We start from the raw sequence: 19,935 nt of genomic DNA, 5'->3' as shown, positions 1-19,935 counted from the left end.
AGAGCCCTTTGAACTCTCTTTAGACCCAACCAGCAGACATATTACTGAAAGGGTGCTAAAATAAGTGCATATTTGGCATAAGGAAAGAAAACCCTGCCCAGTTTTGTAAGGGCCTCTTACTGAAGGCTTCAGCATGACTTAGAAAAGAGTAATTGCAGATGGAATTTGCACTGACACTGTTCTAGGTATCAGTCATGGCCCATCCCATGTACTCAATACTCAACTCACACCAGCATAGCAAACCAAATGAAAGGCACAGGGTATTGAGGGCATATTGCTGCAAGTCAATTAGATAAACCATGAAGACAATGGGATATGTGAAGATGACAAGTATCTTCTCGTTACTCTCTCAGGTCCATCCATCACAGAAACAAAATCCTGTTTTGTTACACCTGGAAGCCCACTATTATAACAGAAATTCAGTTAACACAGATAAAAAAGAGGGTACCAGAAAGCCTATTAAGTAAGGTTTAATAATTCTATTATCCTGGCCTCAGTCTCAATCATTTATCTATGAAGATAGACTGGTGAAAACCAGCATGGCTAATCAATACACATACACTTTATTCCTCCGCAGAGTGGACATCAGGCTGCTTTGAGAAGTAACAGATGGAGTCTTACCTTCACCTGGAGAAAGTCTCAGCAAGGCTAAAAATTGATTTGGAAGCACTTTAATATGCTGCTCCAGCACCATGCCTACACAATCTATACAACCAGCCTATCTGGCTGCATTCTCCAGAATGTGCAAAGGCATAGGGTCCTCAAATTATCACGACAGGCCTTTCCTATTAGTTACAGATATCTATTTCCTATACTTTTTCAAAGACAGAAGTATATGCAATATAAACAAAATATAATAGACATGAAACAGTGAATCTGCCCATATGCAGAGGAAACATGCAAGAAAAACAGGTTTTTAGGAAGCCAGGCTCATTATTCAGTCAGCAGGTACCGGGCTGAGCAAGCCACAAGAGGGAGCGCAAACACTGCTGGAAAATGCAAGGAAACGCGAGGGAAAAGGGCCAGGGCCAGGCAACGCTTCATGCCAAGTCTGTTAATAACGTGCCTTCTCTTTTGTACTAAAAATCAGTTAATTTCCTCTTCAGATTTAACGTGTTACAAGTTTTTTTTTCAATACTAATCTGGTCAGGAGAGAGCAAGAAAAAAGCACTCTTTTTATTTGAGCTGGATAAATGGAATGTAGAGCCAGGTCAGAGCAGCAGGCAAGGCAGCCTTGGGCATCAGGCAAGTGGAACTCAAAGGCTGCGGCGTTTGCCTGCGGCAGAAAAAAAAACGGAGATCAGCTGTGCGCTTCTCCCTCTTGCTTCTCATCCCGCTTTTGCTGCCACCGAGGGAGGGACGGGGGCATGTGCCAGTACCGGTCCAACCCCAAAGGGGCACCTACTGCCAACCTTAAGCAGCAGCAGGAACAGGCATTCCCATTCTCCGGGACAGTTCCAGCCTCACGCCCCTCCTTTTTTCCTTCTTGAGAGACAACAAATAACACTCTGTAACTGTGGTGACACAGACTGACAAAAGAAATACCTGACTGCAGATATTTTCAAACTGAGATGTTTGCATGTGCATCGAGTATGAGTTTGTGAAATCTTCCATCGTCATAGCCAGGTTTTTCTCATCTCTTACCTCTGGATATTAGACAGTCAAATTCCATTCTTGAGCTGAAGGTTGTTTATATAAGCCAAGGATAAGTGTATTCTTAAAAGCTGTTCTTTCTGGGTGGTTTAGCACAGTATAGTGGTTGCATATCCATTTCACTTAGCTGATGCAGTATTCTAGCAGGAAACAGCAGCAGGAGACTGATGTTATGCAGGGGACAAGAGCAAAAAGGGTATGCTTGTGAATACTGATCTCCTGACTGATGTAATCATTGTGATAAAAAACAGTCATAGTAGTATAAGGCCCAACTCTTCTGCAATGAAGTTAGATACGCTCAGCACAAATCTAGTTTCTGCTGGGAGCTGAAAAAGGAGGAAGGTCACATGGCTGTGCAGCAGATCTGTTCCCATTCCGCAGTGTCTTGCCTCCATGGGATCCAGCACAGCAGCAGAAGCCCCGGCACGGGTAAGTCAGTGGGCACAGCTTCAGGATTCATGACTGCCTCAAAACACAGGGTGAGAGGGGATCCCTTCCCCAGCACAGAGGAGATGCTGAAATGCCTCCCAAGAGAGTCTTGACACACCAGGTGCTGGGAGGCAACAAGCCAACTGAGGCCTCTGCATTTGCAGATTAAAAATGGTATTTTAGCTAAATCATCATATGTATTTTTCTAGTAATGCATGATATCAATGAAACATCCCTAAGAGAAATTAATTTGCTCTGAGGTTATTATGGTACTCACCACACCCATAACTTCCCTTTGCATGTCAGGATCATGAATGTTCTTACCAACTAGTTTATCTAAAATCTTCATTAATTATATACCCTGCTGTAGGAGCAGCTAAGTTGGGGCCCTGTGGGGATCGCCTTGACAAGCCTTTTCCAGCCCCAGTGTTCCTGGAGCTATAGGCTCCTTTACTCTCTCAACCCTAACTCTAACCCCAAAGGCAGCTTGGCACTGTGGCAGGGGTCCTTATCACCAGAGGGGGCAGAGATTCAGAAGAGTGGAGTTGGCAATGCTGCCACCCTGCTGTGATGCCTTTGCACTGCCTTTTTGGCTGCCAGTGTCCCTGGAGGCCCTGCAGCTCTCTGAAGCCTAACCCAAACCCTAATGCAACTTGTGGCTGCTGCTGCGATCCCCATCACCATGGCTGTCCCAGATTCCAAAAGTGTACAGTGAGCAATCTCGGTACCCTGCTGTGATGAAATTTCTTCAGTTCATGAAAGGAAATGAAACCTTGCAATTTCAATGAGTATCACTTCATGAAGTTTTGGTTCATTTCATGGTACTTCATTCCATTCCGTTTCAAAATTCTCCTAAGAATTTTCTTTTTTTCAATTTCATTTCATTTCCTTATATTTCCTTTCTTGTCTTTCCATTTCACTTCATTCCTTGATTTCTCATTTCCTTTCCTTTCATGAAAGGAAACGAAATCTTGCCATTTCAATGAAAATCATTTCATGAAGTTTTGGCTCATTTCACTGCCCTTCAAACAGAGTAGCTAAGATAAGAAATTTACCACAACTGCTAGTTTTTAGTTTTCATATACTGTTACATGATTGTCAGTGTGGTAAATATGTTGTACATCAATTAATGAAGAATTGCACACTGTTACTATTAATTACTCAAATTTTATCTTCATAAATCTGAACAGTGGGTAGTTTCTGTTTACAAACCCTCTACTTGTTCTTTAGAAAGGTTAACTGAAATACTGAAATACTATTTTTTTCTCAGGACCTAGTACTTCCCTTCAAGACGTATCCAACAAGCAACAGTATCAGATCATGTCCTAGTTGGTGGGGAAAAAAATATTTCACCAAGAACAAAATTATATAAATAAGATCCATTTAATTATTCACTGAAGGCTCAGTATACAGAAAACATTAAAATACCAAAAGTTCTGAATGGCAATCATAAAATATGCTTTAAGAAAATTTAGAGTAATGACATCCATCAACAATTTTAGCAGAGATTTCCGTACTGTGACCGAAAGTGAACTACTTGGAGAGCTTCAGATGCTGAATCCCTTCAGTATTTCACAGTTTAAGAATATAGTTTCCTTTGGCAGCCCACAGACATTGCCACTGAAACCAGTCTCCAGCCTCAACAGTCTACTGGCTGAAATCCATCTCATTCTCATGTCTCTTCAGTTCATCCCTGCAGTGGCTTTACTTGGATGACATTTACTTTTGTCTCGTGTTTACTGCTGTCATCTATTTGCTCAGTGTCATCACTGGTGATAATAAAAATGACAGAGGAAGAGCTGAAAGTCACTTTCTTCTTTGGCCTGTCCCCTGCTTTCTGAGACATAACTATTGGTCGTATTGGTTTGTCACTCCCTGTTGCTGGTGTCTCTTTCATTGTCCTCTGGAATCTCATCAGGCGAAAGCACAGGAGTTGCAAAAGGCAGTGTCGAAACTGCAAAGAGAATAAAGAGAGTAAGGTTCAGCCTCCTAAGTATTCACTACCACGTACAAGCCAGTGAAAGGCACGGTACAGTAAATGACTCAAACTAAGAGACTTCTGCATAACTTCTGAGTTAGTTTCAGCAACAAAACATGGTGCCTTTGTAGTGGGTACTTTTTCCCTCTACATCTGAATAGGATCACCGAGCCAACTGAGGGCACTGAAATGCAACTGAGTATTTTACCAGTCACAAGATCTGCAATCCACAATCTGCAAAAGGCAAGAGGACTAGGTTCCAAAGCGTGCTATAATTGTATTTCCATATTCAAAAGTTACACATTTGATCCAGCAGGGAAAGAATATTCTCACAAACACTTCACAGGAGAATACAGAGGGAAGGAACAAGGGGAGGAAGGGGATACAAAGAGATGTTTTCTTCCTTTTAAGTAACTCCAGGGTCTGGAATTTTAAAATAAGCATTTAATATCACAGATGTAAAATGAGATTTCAGTGGTTAGTAACAAAGAAGTCAAATGTTCCCATTGAATATGGAAGGAACAGAAGTCTTTCAGCTAACTAGCAGCTACATATGACATAGGAAGTCTGTTCTGCTGTGTGACTAAATAATGTGAGGTATTCAGTGAAAGCTCATACCAGCACATAGAATGAAAATTTGAGTAGTAGTACTGTATTAATTCTCTAATTGTGGTCTCCCCTTCAACAAAACAAAGATCCAGGTATGAGGGTTAAAGGATGCGTTCCTTCAGTCACACACATTTAAAGCTCAAATATGATCCTTTGGGGAAGATCTCTGTTTTTACCAGAAATAAGTGTGCAACTTCCCCTTTGTTTAATAATCTGTAACAAGACTTGCCTGGAATGTATGATGAAGACTTCAATCAACCAACCAAAATATCAAAACAACCCAAACAAAAACAACAGAAACCCCACACACAACAAACATCTGGAAGCAGGTGGGAAATAATGCACTTTTTCTCAGAAAAGGGGCTAGGACATTTTTTTGACAGCCTTCCATTTACCTGAGTTAAGGATTACTCTGTATTATCCTGCACGGCCAGTGCCTCTGTTTTCCCAGATACCATGCAAGAAGCAATCTGACATGTCAAGTTGGAACAAGGTTTTGCTGTGGAAAATTAATCCTACTCTGACACAGGGAAGACAATAGCTCAGTCCTGTTGGGAAATGAACTTAGCTAATTACAAGATCTCAGAAAAAGATAATCTGGTGCAAAAGAATGGTCATGTGGAAGCCTTGACAACTCCAGAGGTAATGGTCTACCTCGGAGTAGTGCAGAAGTTAGAAAGTACAAGCATGTTAGAACAGAGCAGATAAAGGAAGGCTATTATAGAGACCCCATTTTAGGATTCCTTCTGAGGGCAAAATAACCCTAAAAAATTAAGAAAAAATACTAAAATTTTGGTTCTAATCTGGAATTAGAGGCAAGAGAAAAATACTTCACAATGCATCTCCAATAAGTGTGTTCAGATGATTGATTCTTATCCTGGCTGTGTCTTTACTGGCATTACACCTGGTACCAGTTTGATTTGCTGCTGGGTATCAGAACCCACGAAATGTTTTTAGATATACTACTCAGCCTGACAACTAGGTACAGAGTCAGTGCCAATGTATTTAAAAAGCCACTCTGTTGAAAAAGTCTTTTTGAACATGACTTGCTAGCTTCCCATATCCAGGACAACTCTGATATTGTGCAGCTGTGTAACTGTGGATCATTCTGCTGTGAAATGAGCTGTGGGGGAAGAAACTGCTAGATGCCACATTAGAGGCCTCCTGCTTTTACTCAGGAAAGCATTGAAGCTCCCCCTTGCCCTTGGTCCTGAGCTGAGCTGCACTGCAGCCTTTGCTTGGCTGCCCACGTGGCTGATTGGACCCACTGACTTGGCTGCCTCGTCCCTACAGGCTGCTGGCTGGCCCAGGCTGCTGCCCAGCAACTGCAAGCCAGTGTAGGAAACCACAGAAAATTCCATCTCATATATAATGAGCTTAAAGGTAAGGAAAACCCAAGAGAATCCCTCCAGCAATCATTCAGTTTTTTTACCCTTTGTCAAGGGATTCTATTAAACACCAGATATCTTTATACTACCTTGGTTTCAGAAGTTTACAATGTGTATGTTACACTTCCAATTTCAGTCCTTGTGTTGCTATAACACAGAAGTCAGAGGCAAGATTTTTTATTGCTAAAACCCAGACACTCATTATTCTAAATTTTCTCTGATGGAGTTCTACTGTGGTAAGGGAGTGATTCAGATGAGGTCTTCTAGTTGCAGTCCATTTCATGGGTAAACTGTCAAAACCAGACATTTGAATTCTGACACTCTTTCCTGTCCCTTTCATGCAAGTTAAATATTTAAATTCACATATAAGCAAATTAAATTTCTAATCTGGTGGTATTTAAGCACCATCAGGGACTCTACTTCTTCTACATTGTCATCATTTACCGTAGATGTTCAAATTTTTAAATAATTTTTCAGATTAAAGGATATCAGACCTAAATTCCACAACTGTGATACTGGCTACTAATAATTCAAACAAGAAAACCTTTCATGTACCTACCTTTCTACTCATGAAGATATAGATAACTGGATTATAAGCAGTGCTTGACTTGGCAAAGAAAGATGGGATGATAGCTACTGTTGGAGTTACAAGGTTGCTATAGCCATACGTTATCAAGAGGGAGACCACTGCATAGGGCATCCAACAAATAAGGAACGTGGAGATCATCAAGAAACACATTTTAGCCACCTTCTTCTCATATTTTAGAAGCTTGATGACTTGAACCGTCTGGAAATCTTCTACACAGCGAAGCTGTAGAGGAAAAAAGATCGTAAAATAAAATAGGTTTTGTTTTACTTGAACCTGAATAGTTCTACATTTATTTATAAGTAACTGATTCACTCTTTTAGTTTAAGGCACAGACATCATACACCTTATCTTATAAACCACAATCTTCTGGAAGTTTACATCATGTTTCTCAGACTCTTATTCTCTACATTAAGTGTAAAAATACAAGCTGAGAAAACATAGAATAGCCAATCTACTAGAAAACAACAAATCATGCTGCAGATGTAACAAAGCACGCTGCAGTTATAAGCATTTTAGAAAAATAACTTGTGCTCAGCTACTGGCATAAGCAATTTCAGTTTACATTAGTGGTCCTTTATCTGACTACTCAGACAATCCTGTAGATTTGTGTCATCAGAAATATTTAGAGAAAATTTCATAAATAGATTTCTCTGTACTACTTTGCCACATAGTTTTTTACTCTAAAATTATGAAATCTCTAAAGCAGAATACTAGGCAGCAGGTTGCCATGTTACCTCAGTCACAAAATAAGGAAAAGATAAGACATGCACATGAACATACTCCACAAATGATCTGTTGTGCCAATACTGTGGACCATAAACTTGAATGAGTCCAGACTAACTACCCACAGAATATGAATCAGTAACGCTTTCTCATACTAAGGATTTGAACTGAATTTTCAGGTGGGGATCTGATGTGGATTGGTAAGCATAAGCAGTTCCCTACTTCCTCCCAGTAAAACCACATAACAAATAGACCTCGGTAGCTCTAGGCTGGCTCTCTCCCAACCCTACAACCTTTCTAGTGGTACCTGGCATAGATGAACATCAAACATTCAGAAGTTTGAATGGGAAGTAAGAGTGCAAATTTACAGCTTCAGTACTTTTCACTGAGAGTATTACATTAAGGGAAGTCTTATTTGAAGTAACTTACCATTCTTACTGCATGCAGAATATGACCATAGCAATAGGCCATGATCCCAACAGGTGCTACTAGACAGCCAAGGAAAAAAAGGAGCACAAAGGAGGTATCATAAGGGTCCTTTGACTTCCAGTCCACCGAACAACCTAATCCATGAATTTCCAGTGTGTATCTGTTCCAGCCCAAAAGAGGCGCTCCAGTCCAGGCTAGTGAGTACAGCCAGATGTATGTGATAGCCCGCCAAGACCAAGAGAAGTCAATCACCTTCGCATGGACCACTCGAATGTAGCGTTCATAGGCAAGAGCAGTGAGAGTCATAATTGAAACAATTCCTGTAAAAAAAGATAATGAAAATCAAATGATTCACAAATACTGTAAATTGGACTGAACTCCTCTTGAAAAATGTTTCCTTTGTTAGCAGGTTAATTCAAAATTACCTAGCTCATATTATGAATTTAATCTCAGTAAGATTTTTGGGTGACAGTGCATTACTCACTGACTATTAAGCCAAACAGAATCGCCAACTTCAAACTACTCAGAGGAAGAAGCTGATGTCTGATCCATGATGTACAATGGCTAAGAAGTGGGACAAGGTAAAAAAAGAGACCAAGCCAATACTTCTTCCCAAACATTACTTCATTAAGTGAGATATCATGGTCCAAGGTTTGGGGTTTTTTCTGCTGGCAGTTGTAGGGTTTGTTGTTACGCATTCCTTTGGGGTTTGTGGTTTCCTTTGGCTGTTGTTGTTTAGGGTTTATAAAAGAAAAAGCTATCATCTAAAACTGAGATAATCAGCAATAAAAAAATCTCTTAGAAACTTAGTGAATTGAGAGCTGAGACTGAAATTAAAGAAAGCCTTCGGCAAATGAAAGCATAGATGTGCACCTTTAATATGAACAAAACAAATAGAATAATTCCAATTTATTTCAAGACATTCTGCAAGTCTTTGCATTCCAAAAAGAACCAGGAAGGCAATGCATTACATTGCTGAAGGTGTCCCATCTGAAAGACATTCAGTTATTTTGAGTGTCCTTTTCTATCGTGCTGCTTTCATAAAAATATCAGTCCTTGTTTATTTATTCACTCTCTTCCTTTTCTGTCCACCTCAGAGTACACAATTATTAACATGTTATGACAGAAATCACATTATCTTCAGCTCTCAGTATTATCCTATCCAGACACTTCTATAATTTCGTGAAGTCGAGGCAATTCTGTCTTGATTAGAATATAAGGATTTCTGTTTCAATGGTCTGTAACACTTGATGATCAAAAACCAAATTACCCATCAGGCTGATGCCATGATGATTTTTTGCCTTTTCTTTTATACCTTTTTTATAACTTCTGTATTCTTAGTGGTTTTTTGTCTACATTTTTGGACTTGTTCGTCAAACTAAGAGATTAAACATTTTAGAAGCCTTGTAGCTAGGGACCAGTGTGCCCCAGACCCCAAGGTCCTCTCCAGAACACATTCTGTAAACTAAGATAGAACCATCCAGGGGAAGGTTCCTCGGGGGGGGGCTCACTTGAGCCTCTCATTGGGGAATTTTTGATAGATATGCTAATTAGTAAGACCTATAATGATATACCAGATCTATTGTGTGTGGGCATTGCAGGGTGCATTTCAGCGCTTTCCACCTGGACGTGGTGCACCTAAGGATCCTTAAAAAAAATACAGAGGTAAAATCCCGTTTTTCCTTCTAACCGTGTTTGACTCTTGATTTTAAGAGGAAATGCCAGGAAAAGGCATCAAGACAACTGCCAGACCCCTGAAATCTGTTATGATTCAGTCATCAAGCTCATAAACAACAATTCACAGCATTCTGTGAGATTATACAGATACCTGTGTCTAAATCTGTATAGATTTTATCTAATACAAAGCACAAGTATTTTTTCATGCATATGCAGAGCATTTAATTTCTCCAAGTACATTCATATGTGCCATAATGTGCACTTATACAGCTGTAAGAAGGTTAACTGTGCAGATTTCACTACCAAAGAGAGAATAACCATTATTTTTTATTCAGCAAAAACCTGATCTCACTTTGAAAAAAGGATAAACATTTAATGAAGACAAATTAACAACAGCACAGAAGAACCAGCAACATGGATTTTAGGAAGGCAACTAAAGAGTAACAAAATCTAGAGCAACACATAGCCTCTCCGTCAAGGTATTCAACAGCAAAAGAAGTTTATTATTAACCAAGTATCTCACAGTAGGATATCCTTTAGGATTCTAAGAAAGTTACTTTATGCTGCAGTTATTAAAGATTTCCCTTTTTATACGTGATGAGCTTAGAACACTTTCTTGATTAAGAGAATTTCCCACTCTAAAAGAAAACACGCCACACTCTTCCATATATCTCTTTAAAATGAAACAATTTTTATTTTTTTATGTGCTTTTTTCTAGTCATCTTTAAACCTTCATCACAAAAAGATGTAGATATAGTTGGACATGCAGTAACCTTTCACATTTAGTTTTGTGGGGTTTTTTCCTTGTACAAATCATTGCTGTAGAATTTCACTTTCATAGCTTGAAATTGCACTAGCAAATGTGGGCCAGAAGGTTTCCAAAGACCTAAGGTTGGGTTTGTTGGTGGGTTTATTGGGATTTTTTTTTTTAATGAAGTTGAACAGTAGTCCTTCATGCCCTTTTTTGTAACCTAACATGCTGAAAATACATTGAACAATGTGGATCTAAGCAAAGTATTTGCAGGCATTAGAAAATGACTACAGGATTTTACAGGTACTATTCTACACTTACACTGGCTCAGGCAAGTGCTTTATTCAATCAAATGTGGTCTACTTCCTGAACACAAGGTAAGGCAACAAGTTCCCCTTCCATTTCCCTTACCCAAAGATTAGGAATTACAGAATTTTACCTGACAGTTATGATAGTCATCCACAGGCACGTTTATTGTGGAAAATCCACATCACTCAACTAAAGGCTCAGTTTGCTTATAGAGCATTGCAGCTTTGTCTGATCATGGAGAGAAAGAGCAGCTCCTCAGGATGATGAGTCAGAATACCTAAATCAACCTTTTGCTCCTTACCACCTTCCCTCATTGAATGGTGTTCAATGACTAATGTCCCTGTGTGGTCTTAATACTTCCCCATCCCTTTTATGAGTGCTGAATTCTAGCCATGACAAAGTAATCAAAAGCATGCATGCTTGACTGAAAGTACAGGTGCTCAGAAGCAATAATTTACTGAGTCCTTGACACTCTCAAGGAAGGCATTAGATGCTCAATATCTCTAAAAATCAGTATGTGCACATAGATACTTGAACAATGTTCTGTAAAGCCCCTTTCAGTCTGAAACCACTGTTCTTCAAAGACATACTTGAATTTTGCTCCCTGAACTGTAAAGGGGACCTTGGACAGCCTGTTGGACAGTATGCAACAAAATGCAAATCCCTCTTCTGTTGGTATTCAAGGCATGTCTGGTAGCAGGCAGACATGAGGCAGGAACTGCAGGTCACAGCATAATATATATATGATTTATGCATGCATATGGCTCCATTTTCTATGTATCATTCAGTTTCTGTAGTCTAGTACAGAGGAAAGCTATGAATTTTACTTCCTTCCCTGCCCCCGCTCCTCTCTAGGAGCTTTTCTGGAAATTATTAGATTTAATTCTGAGTTGCATATTTTAATATGATGAAATATGTGCCGATTAAAAAACCAAATCTGTTACAGAAAGACATTATGTTTATTTTTTGGATATTAGCTCCCTCTTAGCAAAAATGTGCATTTCAAACCAATTTTTACCTTTTATCTGAAACAAATTTTGTTATGCTTCTTGAGGTACTGGAGATCTACATATTTTGATTCGAGACTAAGACCCAAAGTTCTGAGGGTTGATTTACTCTACCAGAAAACCACTCTAACTCTTTCAGAAAGATTTTACTGCCCAGTGTTTACAGTGTCATGTCTGACATATAGATTTTCATCTCAGTGAATACCCCTATCTGTAAGTGCTGATTATAAACATAAACACTCTCTGTGTTTAGGAAATGATGCTAGTTTTAGCTCTGATTTAAGCCTGGGCAATTACCCTAGCACAAATGGGGTCATTCCCATTTAACCTGCAGATAAATGTAGCAAAACTGAAGTGTCTTCTTGTTTAAGCCACTAGCTTGCAATTCTGTGTTGCAACTCCTCTTCTTCTCCAGTAGCCAGCTGCACAGAATCAGAGAGCAGTGACAAGCTACTTCTTGTTATTTAGGAATGTCTATTAGGAAAATCCTCATTTTTGCCATTTTGTCTTGTTTTTCTACCAAAATACTGCCTTTAGTGTAGATTTCATCATGTATCATATGTGATAATTATTTCTTCTGTATTCAGAGCTTTTCAAGGAGACATACTAGTTCTGGATAAATCATTAAATACTTCAAGCTACATAGTGTATGTCAACACAGAGCCTGCAAAACACAGCTAAGCCATACTGCATTGTACCATACAATGTGTATATTCCGACTTTATAATCCTTAATTAGAAGAAAAATATTGTGGTGCCATCAGAACTGAAGTGTTAACCGAGTTTGAATAATCACAACAGCTTCTGCCCTCTCCATGCAAGATACACCTTATTTTCATATTGAGCCCCTGACCCAAACATGGCCTATAATTTGGTCAGAGGTGGTATCAAATATTGCCAAAGACTGAGAATTGCTATAGAGCAACTGCAGCATAATGTAGCAAGTAAGACCCAATTCTGAGACAGACCGTGGCTTCTGTCAAAGGACATATTATTTTCTGTATCAATTAATCCTTGCCCTACATGCAAGTGCTGAATAACTATTTTGCATACCTAATCACAGAAGAAAGCCACCCTTCTGCAACCCCTCCTCACCTCTTTTCACATCTGAAAAGCTAGACAGCAGCAATTTAGTAGAAGCAAATTCCTTGTCCATGGAAAGAAAAGATGCTGTTTCACTCTCCAGTTTTGAACTAAAAAATACATAACCAGTCTATTTGAATTCAGCAGTTAGGCACTACAGTAAGTTTTAAGCACCAGCTATGCATCATTTCTAATTTTTCAAGCAATTTTAATATCTGCATTCAAATCTAGGCAGGGGAAAAATCACTTCTCTTGGACATAATAGACTTCAACTATATTTTATATGCAGCTGTCCTATAAAATTATGGTGAAATAAATCATCTCTTCCAGATTCAATACTCCAAGTGATTAACTCACTCTGGAGGAAAAAAAAAAAGCTAAAGCTGAAAGCATGTTGATTGAGCCTCCAGCTATTTGTAACACAAGATCCTAAAACTATCTGCTGAGTAACAATAGAAAACGCTTTTAGCGAGATTAAATCAGTGCATATAACATACATGGGTAATGCAAGAGGGTAATGCACAGCACACCACTCTGCCTCTGTGCAGGGAAGACCCTTAGATGAACAGGCTGTAACTGAAGCCAGGTCCACAAGACACTTTAAAGCAATTAACCCTTACTTCAGTATTTGGTGGGTGTGGTGGTGGTATCAGCTTGCATTGAAACAAACAAATAAAAGAACCTCAGCTGTACACACAGAAGCTTTTCACAGGAAAGTACAGTCTGTAAAGCTCTTACAATTTTTCCCATGCTCTATTTCATGTTACTTGAATGGAGTATACACCCGGATATCAACATTGGTTTGGTAGCTCATCAAGATCTAGCTGCTGTATACCAATGGTAATTTGTCCAGAAGGGACATAATACTTTTAATTTTACATTAAAATCTGGCAGTGTTTTTTTATCCTTACAAAAACAGCTTGCAGTTAGTAACAGACAGAGGTCTCTAATCGCACTTCAGTAAGAGTAGCCTTTCAATCACAAACAAGGTTTAATAATATAAAGCCTACCCCAGAGTATACCCTTACTATGCAACCTTCTGTCAAGAAACTGCCTCAGATAAACAACTTCGGTTCCTGTTCCTCGAGATCATTCCTGTAATAAACCAGTTTTTCCACTCCTTTCTTCCTTTGCACAATGAAATTTATCAGAAAGTGTTAGAACACCAGTACTGGCCAATGGTTTAGCTACCATTACTTGTAGCTGAAGTGCTTTATGCTCGGGGGTTATGTGTGTACGCTCCACGTGATAAGACTAGCTTACCTCAAAACCCTCAGGGCCTATTTCTATGTACAGAAGGCATTAAAGCAGACATCCACTGCCTGGGGGTGAGCAGTACACAAATTTCTCTTGTGCACATCAAGTTATGACAGTTACCATCATTTAAAAAAAACCCTTGCATATCTGTGAGAAGCCAGCAGATACACATAAAGATCATGACATCCTGACCCTGTATTTCACAATTACCCTCTTACCTGAAGAAAGAAATTATCTGTGTCTGCTAACCAAGACTTTTGTGTATGTTTAGCTGTCAGGTGTCCTCTCTAGAAATTATAACCAAAAAGCTATGCTGTCAGTGATAGAGAGCACACCTCCCAAATAGGAGTTTTATTACTAAATCAGATAAAGAGATTACACAGATCTCTACTACTTAGTGCTTGGTTGACTACAGACAGGGAAAGAGAAGCTTTTTACATAAAGACAGGGTGGCAGACGCAGTAGGATCAGCATAGAGTTGACTGCACACCTCCATAGAAAGGTGACCCTCCTGGTATAAATACATCACTTAATTGAAGCAGCTGCCATATCACATCAGGATACATCACCTGTTACAAAATAAACACTGGAACTCAGTGAAACAAAATTAGGTGGGGATTATTGTCTAAGACAGACAATGACGTCATGAAAGCTTAGACTAAGACTCGTCAGGTAATCATTCATGTCATTTTCCCTACACTAATATATGAGGTGCTAAGAATGGCTTTGTAGTAGAGAAAAAAAGCCCTTCTTGCGGCCTCTGCTATGGAGACATATGTACCTAAACAGTATCTTGACTTCAGACTCTAAGGAGTTAAAGAAAATAGGGACTGTTATTTGTGTGACAAGGACAGATGTTCAGTAGCCAAAAGGATCAATTTTGCACTGTAGCAAGCAGGTCTCTGCACCTTCTAAAGGCTCAAAAAAAATCTTCCAAGTCACAGAAAACTTAGGCAGTAGCACAAACCTCAGGTTCTGAGCTGTGCAATGCAACTCAAGAGCAGATATTACTACATGGATTTGTCTCATGATAAAGTTATGATAATGCAAAAGTAGACTATTGTGAGGAACACAAAAACCAGCCATCTATTCCTGGACAGACCATCTGTAGTTCTGCTGCCATCTTCTCAACTTAAAAGTTTCACACCATGAACATCTGCTTACAGTGTCTAAGTTCTGGATCTTAACATGCCTCCAACTGGCTGGCAAAATGAGAAGCACTCTTACAAAGAAAATGCTCAATTCTTCAATGCAAAATTATTAGAAGTGTAGAGAGTGCCCTCATATCTGTGAGAGAGAAAGAAAGTTGTCATTATTATGTAATGAAGGCTTCTGAAAATACAGATGCTACTGGTTTATTTTAAGCATAAATGTCACCTATTTATTTAATCATATTGAAATCCTTAAGAGGAACACAGAAACACCTTGATCTCAGTTTCAAAACAGTACGAGGAAAAACCTTGTAACAACACGTGAAGATTTAAAATGAAGCTGCTTGATCATGATTTTCAAAGTGATTCCTGATTAACTACAGTAACTAGAAAGAATCTGATTTTTAAAATGTATTGAGAATTAGCTCTGAATTTGAAGTGAAAATCCTATGTTAAAAAAAAAAATAAATAAATAAAAAGGCAGATTTAATATTTTGTCCCAAACTTGTCCACTGTCAGGGGAACCTCGCATTTATAAGTCAACACATGCAGAGAACAACTTACACCAAGTATTGGGTCTTAGGGGCTGTTCTTCCAATTAAAAAAGAGGCATAAGGATGGAAAGTAAGACTGACAGCCTTCAGACTTGAAGGGCTGGCACAGAAAGCTCACGTAGCAATGTCCAAGTTTATACCCAAACATGAAATCACAAAGCTGTAAATAAAGAGGTTTTGGTCATCTGACATGAAATGAGCTAGACTGGGTCCAACCCCAGGACATATCCACACCACTAAAGTAATTTCACATGATCTGTTGTGGTTTCATAGACTCCATATCCATGGTATCAGAGCTACCACCACTTTATTCTGGAAATATCTTTATTATGTCACTGTGGCTTATTGAGCAATTGAACACTGCAAAGCTGTAAGTACTCTGCTTAGTTAATGAGAATTTCACTTTTCAAAGATGTCAATTTTGTATGTCTTCTGATCAATGAGTGTACTTTGTACTCCCAAAAGTTCCTGGGGAGAGTGTTATGCTTGGAGAAACACTTGTAGGTAATACACACATAAGACTTCCATTACAGTACTTTCCCTACTACCATCACCTCAAGATAATAGGTGACTTGGTCTGTTATATACAAGAGAAGTATATTCATTAAGATAATACCTGGTTACTTTGAATGAAATCTTCAATCAGTATCTTCACCACTACTGGGGGGGAAAAAAAACCAAAAACAAACAAGCAAGCAAAAACAAAACCAAAAAACCCACCAAAAAATCCCCTCCCCCCCCAAAATAGAAAAAAAGAAAAAAACCCACAAAAAATCCAACCAAAATACCTAACCCCAAACAACCACAAAAATTTACCAAACAGAAAAACACAAACAAAAAACCTTCGAATTACTTTTTTTTTCATAGACACATTACAAAATGAAAATAGAAGCCATGGTAGCAATAATCCAGATGGCAAGCAGAGTATGATGCTACCTGCAGGGCATCATTTATACTTTTTTTTCCTCAGCATTGACATGCCCCTGCTTTCCTATGCAGGTGGGGAACCACTTATCTTCAAAAACAGGAAAGAACAATCCCTCTATTTCTAGATTATAGTATGAAAACAGTGCTGTGGAAGTTAAAATTAGACATCACTTTATCAGATTAGCATTCAATTATAATAGCTACATTAAATATTTTCTATTACTTTACATGCCAGTTGAAAAAGGTAAACTCAGGCACCACTCCTGAACATTAAGTTGTGCATTTACTCTCCACTTCCATATGATCAACTACACACAAACACACACTTTTCTAATAATAATAGTAATAAAAAAATTCTTCCCAATGAAACACATTATGGAAAAGGAACATAGCGTGACCAAGTACAGGAAGATGTAATTTTACAAACCACTGATGCTAACTTGACTACTCTCTAGATAAGGCCCATGAATTTGCCTACATTTCTTCGGAAAATTTCTTAAATAGAGGGATGCAGGAAAGCATCAACACTGAATATATTTATAGTAACAAATTACATAGCACACCTAAAAATAAACAGAAATTAAAAGTCACGTGATCAAGCAATTTCCTTGCCAATTTATATACCTCATTCTTTCTATTTCTACTATTTCAAAAGATGGTACAAGATTATTATAGTCTGGTTTTTTTTACTCTTACTATGTATCTTATTTTTTGAACCTATATGGAAAATGCCTCCATCAAAAATAATAACATATAAAAGATAAAGGTAGGAACAGAACTGTACTTTATGTCCCCTGTGTAAGATTAACGTTCAGTTGTGTGGCAGCATCTGTGAGGCAGACACTTGAGTTTTGCAAGAATTTGAACAGGCTGAGTGATGGAGACAACCTTATGCTAGTGAGGTTCTCTAGTACTTTCCCTGACAACAACAGCTACACAAAAGTCTGAGAGCTGTTGACTGCAGAAATCATCTAGTACCAAACCCTGCACAAACTATTAACTACATCCTGCACCCACCATAACTTTCAAGACATAAGATTTTTGCTGGGCTACACAGCAGCAGTCAAATCAAACATGAGCAACCACGCATCTTTGCCCAGTAGCCCACAAAAGGCAGACTACAGTGCCATGTGAAACAAAGATTATGTGTGCAGGAAAGCTACAAAGCTTATTGAAGACTTTAATGTGTCGCCTTAGAGCCAATTTTCAGTGCATACACATCCCATGGGTACGGTGTGATCCACCTCTAATTTATACACCTCTGCCAGAAAAAGCAGTATCTGACATGAGCTTTAGATTTTTCTGACTAGCCAAACATTTACTTCACCATTAGAAACACAACCCTGTTCTTTTGCAGCATCATTTACCAGTAAACAAAAAGCCATATTCCTTTTAACAGGCTCCATGTGCATAGCTGGACTGCAACCTATTCTTCTGCAGACTTCTGCAAAAGAAGAAGGGAGGAAACCAGTGAAGAGCTTCTAGGTTTTGAAAACAGAAATAGCGTAAGTACTCCTTCTGCAGTGCTAAAACTTCATGGGAAACAGTGGTTTCCCAAAGCCCAACTGTGTGACACTGTTATGACTGAAAGATGGTACCCGAATTTCATATATGGACAAGGAAATTGAAGCCACTGCCACACACTACATAGCTTTATAAACAGACAAGTCGGGACACTGGGAAGGCTGCTGGGGAGCAGCTTTCCACCTGTTCCATGGAGGCGGGACACTGCTGACCCTGCACCCCGAGTCATACGTGCTCCTTATCCACGGATTGCAGCGCTTCCTCCTATAGAACAGAGTCGTTTATGCTCATGAATTCTGCGCATCACTCGGTCAACTCGAGACCCCTTCTAACAGTGCTGCTGCCGTTTTCCCTAAGTGTCCCGTTACACCGGCAAGGGCTGGAGGTCGAGAAACTGATTCTCGAAGAATTTCTTTTTTTTTGCTCCGGGTCGTTTTCTCCAGCACTGTCGCTTTTTTTACCAAAAAGCGCCCGGTCCCGCCCCGCCAGGGCGGCGAGTGAAGCCCCCGGCCGGAGCGCCCCGCGGGAGAGGCAGGGATGCGGCGGTTGGGAAGCGGGCACAGGGCGGTTGGGGCCGGCAAGGGAGCGGGACGGGGCAGTTGGGGCGGTTGGGAAGCGGGAACGGGGCGCGACACCGCGGTACAAGCGGGCGGGGAGGAAGCCAGCAGGACAGGGAGGGACAGGCGGCGCCCGCGGCCCCGGCACCCACCGAAGAGGCTGCTGCTGAAGCCGTCCCAGACGCAGCCGGCCGCATCCCACACCCAGCGGCTCCTCAGGCAGGACATGAAGGTAAGGCTCACGCCGAAGACCGACACCAGAAGGTCGCTGAGACTGATGTTGACGAGGAAGAGGTTGGTGGGCGTGCGGAGCCGCTTGAACTTATAGTAGAGCACCAGCACTAGCAAGTTGTTGCACAAGCCCAGCATGCCGATGGTGGCGACCAGCAGCGCCAGCAGCTCGTAGGTGCCGGCGCTGAAGAGGGGCCGCTCGCCCGGCACCTCCTGCTCGGGGGCCGCGGGCTCCAGGCAGCTGGAGGTGCCCGTGCCGTTCCCCGCGGGCATGGCTCCCGGCCAGAGCGGGGCTAAGCCTCCCGGCCCGCTCCCAGCCCCATCGCACACCGATGCTCTGGGCAGGAGGAGGAGGAGTCCCCGCTACCTTCCCGCCCACGGAGGGCGCGCCCTCGAGTGGCTTCGCCCTCGCCTGCCCCGGGGCGGGCCCGGGTATGGCTCCTTCTGAACGAGCAGCTCGTCTCGTCCTCTTACCGCGGTGAGCAGCACGTTTGTGGCGGGCATGTGGTTGTTGTCTCCTCTTCCTTAAAAATCCTCTGTGCGCTTTGTCTGGGCCACGGCTGCCGTCAGCAGCGCTTCCCTCACGGGGGCCGCGTTTGGGCAGACCTGCTCTGTGGCCAGCTCCGGGAAAAGGTAGAACCGATATTTAGGCTTCTTCCCCAGATGTCCTGCCAATGGAAACTCCTATTATGGCGATAGCGTCTTTCTCAGGAGGTTCCCCGCAGTGCTTACAGCTTGGCCCTAGGAGTTGGAACCCCACAAAGCGACCAGCAGCGTCATGGCCCGGGCAAACCTGTGGTGCGAGTGAACGCTTTGTCAGCCATGGGGCAAGTAAGACACCACGGTTTCCACCGTGAAGTCATCTATTTTTATACCTTTGTGTCCAGTGTTTGTTGTACAGGAGTGCCCTAGCAGCCTGTGTACAGCTTTAGCTGGCGTTAGTCACGGTGTTGCCCTGAGCCCCAGCTATGTTAGGTGGCTGTACTGTCTCCAAACCCAACCCACTCCTGAGTGTTTCATAGGGAATTTTGCTCATCATGGTTCTACACTCAAAACACCTTGCCAGACCAAGCATCAGTTTTCCTTCCAGCAGGAAGACCTAATTTGTTT

At 40.8% G+C, this 19,935-nt stretch overlaps 2 protein-coding genes across 13 annotated transcripts in view; one reads left to right on the top strand and one right to left on the bottom strand.

Moving 5' to 3' along the window:
• Positions 1-655: 655 nt before the first annotated feature.
• Positions 656-19,190, bottom strand: OPN3 (opsin 3). The gene is made up of 4 exons (XM_032102197.1): positions 18,747-19,190; positions 7,799-8,118; positions 6,617-6,868; positions 656-4,036 (listed from the first exon to the last, which is right to left on the bottom strand). The coding sequence occupies exons 1-4, from the start codon at positions 19,096-19,098 to the stop codon at positions 3,770-3,772; spliced, it is 1,191 nt and encodes a 396-aa protein (XP_031958088.1). The 5' UTR covers positions 19,099-19,190; the 3' UTR covers positions 656-3,769.
• Positions 18,602-19,935, top strand: part of WDR64 (WD repeat domain 64) — a 70,701-nt gene continuing 69,367 nt past the window's right edge. For 4 of the 12 annotated variants that reach the window (XR_004238791.1, XM_032102180.1, XM_032102177.1 and 1 more), the window contains exon 1: positions 19,167-19,303. The gene's annotated coding sequence lies outside the window, so the exon portion shown is untranslated. Of the gene's footprint in view, positions 18,827-19,164; positions 19,304-19,935 lie in introns of those variants that run through there. The other 8 variants (XM_032102178.1, XM_032102176.1, XM_032102191.1 and 5 more) reach the window with 6 other exon arrangements.

This window comes from Corvus moneduloides, chromosome 3 (assembly GCF_009650955.1).
Source record: "Corvus moneduloides isolate bCorMon1 chromosome 3, bCorMon1.pri, whole genome shotgun sequence".
In the NCBI taxonomy this organism is placed as follows: Eukaryota; Metazoa; Chordata; class Aves; order Passeriformes; family Corvidae; genus Corvus; species Corvus moneduloides.
Note: the sequence above shows the minus strand (reverse complement) of the source record. Positions and strands in the feature narration are given on the sequence as shown.

What these genes read in the sequence shown, in the direction of transcription:
- OPN3 (XM_032102197.1), bottom strand. Translation starts at nt 19,098, where the DNA reads ATGCCCGCGGGGAACGGCACGGGCACCTCCAGCTGCCTGGAGCCCGCG. An exon ending in CTTCAGCAGCAGCCTCTTCG is followed by an intron (nt 8,119 to 18,746) that starts GTGGGTGCCGGG and finishes CTTTTTTTACAG; the next exon opens with GAATTGTTTCAATTATGACT. An exon ending in TTCTGCATGCAGTAAGAATG is followed by an intron (nt 6,869 to 7,798) that starts GTAAGTTACTTC and finishes TTTCCTCTACAG; the next exon opens with CTTCGCTGTGTAGAAGATTT.